Source organism: Limulus polyphemus, unplaced genomic scaffold, assembly GCF_000517525.1.
Source record: "Limulus polyphemus unplaced genomic scaffold, Limulus_polyphemus-2.1.2 Scaffold1491, whole genome shotgun sequence".
In the NCBI taxonomy this organism is placed as follows: Eukaryota; Metazoa; Arthropoda; class Merostomata; order Xiphosura; family Limulidae; genus Limulus; species Limulus polyphemus.
Genome location: NW_013667101.1, coordinates 199,845 through 206,540, shown reverse-complemented (window position 1 = coordinate 206,540; position 6,696 = coordinate 199,845). Strand labels below are relative to the sequence as shown.

The window sequence follows — 6,696 nt, the reverse complement described above, 5'->3', positions numbered from 1 at the left end:
AGTTCCATTAACACTTTTAAACACCTCAATCAGATCTCCTCTAACTCTTTTTTTTTTTTTTCAAGAGAATACAAGTCCAGAGATCTTAACCCATCTGCATACGTGTTGAGAAGATAAGGTAAATGTTCCGTAACTTCTTTGCCTTCAGAAACATCCAGCTGTTACAACTAGGAGGATTATTTCTCTCTTTTTTTAATCTTTCACATATTTGAAGGAGAAACTGTCAGTTTTATAGGAAAGAAATTGATGTCATTCACTGAATATTATTCACTAGTGTCATCAAATCAAGTTCACACCACTGTGGTAGATTAAACATCAATTACTTCTTTGTAAGTCTTTTATCATTAATTTACACTTTTCCCCCATTTTATTGTATTTCTGTTTGTTGTATGGGATGATTTTAGCATAGACTTATTTCTATTGTTGCTGATGGATCAAAGCAGGCCTACACTGACCTCTAGTTGATACTGTCAGTTAAACGTTGTTTTGGTCAAAATGATTAAACGTTGATTGTTCTAACAAACATTATAAAACATTTATATGAAATTATAGAGGAGAATTTCCCTTAAATGTGAAGATTTTCACTTGATCCTTTATTTTTTTAGAAATATGATTTATGTTTATATATAATACCTATTGTGCATGCAGTTCATTGTGCTATGATTTCATGTCACATCACAAATAGGCCTAACATTTTTTGACAAAATTAAATTTATTTGAAACATTTAGTCAATTCATTGTAATATCACATAATGTATAATATTGTTAGAGCTAACAATACTCACCCATTTAGTGTGAAGCTTGTGCATTAGTAAAACAAGTCTCGCACTGTGGTTAAATTAGCACTGTGATTGTTTGACCAGGGATAGTGATTTATTGCAGATGAAAGACAAGACAGTGTTGAATTTAAAAGGAAATAAAATGCTTTATTTAGTGAATAAGATCTGAAAATGGCAGCTAATTATCTAACAGTAAAACTATTTAAAATAAGAATGTAAATATAAAAAAAAGTTATCTCATGATCAGCAAGTGGAAGTAAGGTGGTATGAAGACTGGGCTTTCACAGAAAACCTTGGCTTTCTCAAGATGAAGTGAACTTCTTTAGAATCAGAGTGAATCTGAATCTGAAAGTGCCAAAACTGTATGTACAGTATACATTCTCTGTGTAGCTGACCAGTCAGAAAAAATGCAGAAATATCTTTGATCCATGTGAGTCATATGGTATACCCCCATACACATAATCAAGCAGGACACCATCCAACTATCCCATGAAACATCAGATAAGTTCCTTGACTAGTTTATCTGCAAAAAGTACCACCTCAGGCTGGATTTTGCAAATTATTTCAAGTTTGTATTGTATTATCTAAGGCTAATAACATGGGATACTAAATGAAAGTATTATTATAATTTCTTAGACATGCGGTGTAGGTTGGTATATGAGTTTGTATTGTATTATCTTAGGCTAATAACATGGGATACTAAGTGAAAGTATTATTATGATTTCTTAGACATGAGGTGTAGGTTGGTATATGAGAGTTTGTATTGTATTATCTCAGGCTAATAACATGGGATACTAAATGAAAGTATTATTATAATTTCTTAGACATGAGGTTTAGGTCGGTATATGAGAGTTTGTATTGTATTATCTTATTATAATAATACTTTCATTTAGTATCCCATGTTATTAGCCTCTCTTAGTTATGCAGAATAGGTTGGTATATGGAAACCTTTGTTATATTACTTTAGACTAATAATTTTTACCACTAAGTGAGAGCATTATTATAATATTTTAGACATCCAGCATAGGTTTGTATATGAGAACTTTTATTGTAATCATCCAGACATGCAGTGTAGGTTAGTACATGAGAACTCTTATTCTATTATCTTAGACTCATTATGATATTTATATAGATCATCATGTGGGACTACTAGTTATATTAAAGATGTGGTGCTATCAAGCGTAATGTGTGATTTAGCATAGATCACCATCTGTGGGACTTTTAGTGATGTTATGAAATGTAATTGGTGGTTTTAGTAAATATCATTCCCTGTGGGACTACTAGTAATGTTTGATATTATGTTATCAAATGGAACATGATTTTAGCAAGGAATGTCATCTGTTAGATGACTAGTGATGTTAAAGATTTTGTGTTATAAAATTAATGTCATTTTAATAGCAAATATTATATTGGAGTACTAGTGATGTTAGAGGTATGTTTTAGTAGAAATTATTAACACTGAGACTTAAAATTTGTTGTATTTCTAAAATACATTAGAAATGTGAAGAAAATTCAAATATAATGGATATATAGTTTATCAATTTTGTTATTATTTTGAAGAAAAAACCAGGAAATACTCAAGACTACAGTTTTATCAATCAAAGTTACTTTCTCAGTTGAACTGGCATGCACTTTTGGTGGCAGGATTGAAGTCACCAAACAAGAATATGACAGGTGTTCTTCCTATGTAAGTACTATATTTGTGTTTCTTCAGTATTTTGTATCTTTCAGAACACAAATGTGGCACATTATCTTAGCCACACCCATTTTTGCTACTTAACAACCAGTAGAAGTATTTGAATCCTTTCACTGTAAGCTATAAAATAAAATCATATTAATGCTCTAGCCCCATCTGGTGTCCTTAATCATTAATTTACTACCTCAAATCCTAACCTTAATGACTGTGTAATGACATTTGTTTTCTCTTTCTTCATTAAAACAGCTTTAGCTTTCAAACAGGGGTGTCGTATTTCTTTTAATTAACAAACTGAAAAAAAATCAATAAATTATAAATAATAATCAAACAGGGATGCCTTTCTTTAGGTGAGTATAGTACAAAAAAATATGGCTGTTGTAGTTTTCATGATATATTGATTTATCTGTTTGCTATATACAGTTGGATTAAACAGAAAGTAAATTAAAAGTTTTAGAATTAAAGTTAACTAGTATAAATGTTTTAGCTGATATCTTGTATAAAAAATATAAATATGTTTGTTCATAATACTTCATCATGAAAGAAGCTCCTAAATAGCTGTAGATTTAGAACATTGTTTGAAGATGTTCTTTCTAAATATCTAAGGCAGATTGAGAACATTATTTGAAGACAACATTTTTAAACATGTAAAGCAGATTCAAAGCATTGTTTGAAGATGGTCTTTTTAAACATCTAAGGCAGATTCAGAGTATTATTTGAAGAAGTTCTTTTTAAACATTTAAAGCAGAGTTTAAGTATTCTTTAGACAATAACATCTGATGACAGATATGTTGCAATTAAAACTAATGCATGTAAAGTAAATAGATAAAAAGAGAAACTAAAATTAATTGAGAAGGGGATAAGTATTTATGAAACTAAAAATATTACTGTATAAATACTAATAAATAAATGTAAAAATTATAAAAAAGTTTTTGTTCTTTTTCTTTTTTGAGTGTTCAGACACATTCTGTTGTCTAAGAAGTAGGAAAGTAACAGAGAGAATAATCACATTTATTCCTTTTGTGTACAAGCTGTATTGTTTCTTTTTTAATGGTCTTGTTGGTTAGAATATTTTTCCCCAAGTTTTTCTCAATCATTGTTTTGAATCCTATGAATAGGCTTCAAAGCTTATTCTGCTCGCATGCAGCTAAAATTACAGTTTAAGCAAACAATGCAACAATCACCTGATGTATTCCCAAATGATTTTCTAATCTGATGAGTAGTTGTTAGTGTGGTGCTAATTTGTTATAGTTAATTCAGAATGCTTTGTTTTATGGACTATAACAGCTTGTAAGTTCTTGCCAGACAATAAGATATAATGGATAAATTATAAAACAAAAAACAAGGCTGATGTCAAAAACAAAGACAACTAGATTTCTGTAGGACTGTTTTTATAAAGTTGGCTCTTATAATATTGTTAGAGACTAGTTTGATGATGATGGTATTTGTTAAGCTGTTACTTTGTAGCAATGGCATAATTAGGTTTTTATGCATCTGGGGCAAGTTTCATAAATTGACCTTCCCCCCCTCCACACACACACATACACCTTATATAATCATAAACCAAAAAACAATCCTGTTTATAAAAATACATGGGAAAATTTTCCCAAATAATATTATTGGATTTAGTTCTCAAATATCTCAGAATAGTTGGAGCTCTGTGTCCCTTCAGGGCTGCACCCAGGAAATCTGCCCCACTCAGCACTCCCAAGTAATGTTAGTGATATGAAGACACCCATTATTTCTTCCAGTGAATAAAACTGAGATCGTATATAGTGTAATAGATTCCAAAACTTCTAATAATGGCAGAACATTCATTCACAGGTGCACATACTTATCTTTGTTTTACATCCTACCTGAGAATAGTTCTAAGAAATAGTAATACTCTTCATGCAACAGTTAATTTCAAGTTTCATACAAGTTTTTTGTAGTTGTGCTCTTAAAAGACATTCTTATAGTTAAGACAAAACTTAAAACCTAATATTAAAATCTGATAGTAATTTAGGTAATTAAAAATTCACATACAAAAGAAGTTTTATATTCTTAAAAATACGATACCGGAGTAACTGAAGCCATAAATGATTTGATAAATGCTGAAGAATTTCCCACCACCATAATGTATTTTGTTTACATGTAACCTAAGAATTTTGATCTTGGAAGAAATAGAAGACTAGTAGTTTTTCCATGATGCTGATCACAAGGTTTTGTTTGAATCTTATTTGTTTATATCAAAACATTCAGAGAAACTGAGGGGTATAGTGCAAAATGAGAATAAACTTTTTGAATAAAAAAACAAACTAAATGCCTTTTAATTTTTATCCCCCAAAAAGATCCAATATAGTGAAAATTCTCTTTATTGGCCTAGTCCTTGTAGATAGAGGTAGTATCTAACATAATTACTTCTGAATGCTAAAACAGCTCAGAAGTGAAGTACAATGATCAATGACTCTATTGGTCAACTGTCAAGAAGAGAGTTACTGGAATAAATGTTCATTTATGAATTTCAAATTTTAAATTGAAATATGACTAATTGTGCTGTAATATGTAGCTTTTTCATGTTTATGTGCTGACAACTTGATTACACGGTCCTAGTTTTATAGAATTTGAAATATGATGGTAATTATATGAATGTACCTTAAGTTCAAATGATGTTTCAGAAATGTTACTCACATCTCTGCACCACAAAAAATTATTACCTTGTGTGCACTGCCATGTAATCTTTCATTAGTACGAGACCAAGTGGACACACCACTCGTTTAAGAAGTATGGCTGGGGTGTTAACTGGTTGATTAATCTTAGCAACATTTTAGCACCATGCAAAAGATTCTTGTGATGCTATGTTGTGCACTACCACCTTTCCTGACAATGAATACCACAATAACATTGAGTGAAGAGTATTTCCTGCTTGAAATAGATACAGTCTCCAACCAAGTGCTGCCTCACTAGGCTATCCTTACCTTATGGGTGCCACGGTCCATAGCCTTTCCCTTTCAGAAAAGAGCTCACCTTTGTAATTTCTTTCTCTGCACCAGTCCTTCCACCATCTTTGGTGTAGAATTCTAGCTCTTTCTGGTGCAGAGATGTGAAAAGCATTTGCCTTAATTGAAAATACACCATCTTTGGTGTAGAATTCTAGCTCTTTCTGGTGCAGAGATGTGTAAAGCATTTGCCTTAATTGAAAATGTATTTCATATAGATACCTCTTTGCACCACCTCTGACCCTTCCTTCTCATTTCTAGTGCATTTTGATTGCTTCATCAAGTATGGGTCTGTGTTCATGCCCTAGTGCTCATAGGGATTACTGCACGTGGAAGATGTGTTGGCTTCCTATTGGCTGTAGTCTAATGATAATTACATCATAGGCTAGTACAATACATATAAATACATGTAGGGGTGGGAACTTTGTTCAAGGCCTGTGACATGTGCAGAAATTTCACAGCAGTTTGTGTGAGGTAATAGCTGTCAGTGCTGCCATGAGATAAGTAACATGAGTTAATTGCTGTTAGTGGTGCAGTGAGGCAAGTATCTATCTGAAATACATTTTCAGTTAAGGAAAATGTTTTATTTATAAACATTCTTGATCATTTGTCAGTAAAGGTTTTATTAGATTAAGTTCTGATAAGGTACTCTCCCTCCACTCACAAGATTAGCTTTTCTCGTTTTGTGCTGCCCTCTATATGCAAACTTTTTTCAGAAATGCATGGCCACGAGCCTTCATCCTCCCTCTGTTGGAATCCAAAGTTCCAACACGTCTCTCACGCAAATCATCATGCATCACCTCTCCACCAATAGGAAAGCACTGCTATCACGTGATGCATGTGTCACTACCGAACTATCACTTCCCGTTTGGCAGCTGTTGAGTTCCGATGTTCTCTTATACATTATTTAGTTACCTTGAAGTGGTTTATTTTTTCCTTAAGTTTATTTCCAACACTTCACATTTGTGGAGTTAAAAATTTAATAAAGCATTACTTCCTCATGTTTCCCGTTTATGAATTCCGAAGTTACAATCACCACTTCGGGTTCTTCGGCAGCTTCTGATGCTGTATTTTCAGCCATGGACGTGGGCGATCCATCCTTATATGAGGGACCTATGCACGATGCCATTTTTGCGGTGTTATATGACTCCGTTCCTGAGTCTTTGGAGCTGTAGGTCATCTCTGCCCATCGACATTCTACCCTTACTAACTTGGTAACTCGTTTGTCACATTCTGGGCTGAGCAT

General features: G+C 32.5%; 1 protein-coding gene across 1 annotated transcript in view; it reads left to right on the top strand.

Moving 5' to 3' along the window:
- LOC106463821 (ribosomal biogenesis protein LAS1L-like) overlaps positions 1-6,696 on the top strand; it is a 105,608-nt gene that overhangs the window by 63,184 nt on the left and 35,728 nt on the right. The window contains exon 10 of the mRNA XM_022391430.1: positions 2,340-2,466. Coding sequence (XP_022247138.1) covers positions 2,340-2,466 — 127 coding nt within the window. The remainder of the gene's footprint in view (positions 1-2,339; positions 2,467-6,696) is intronic.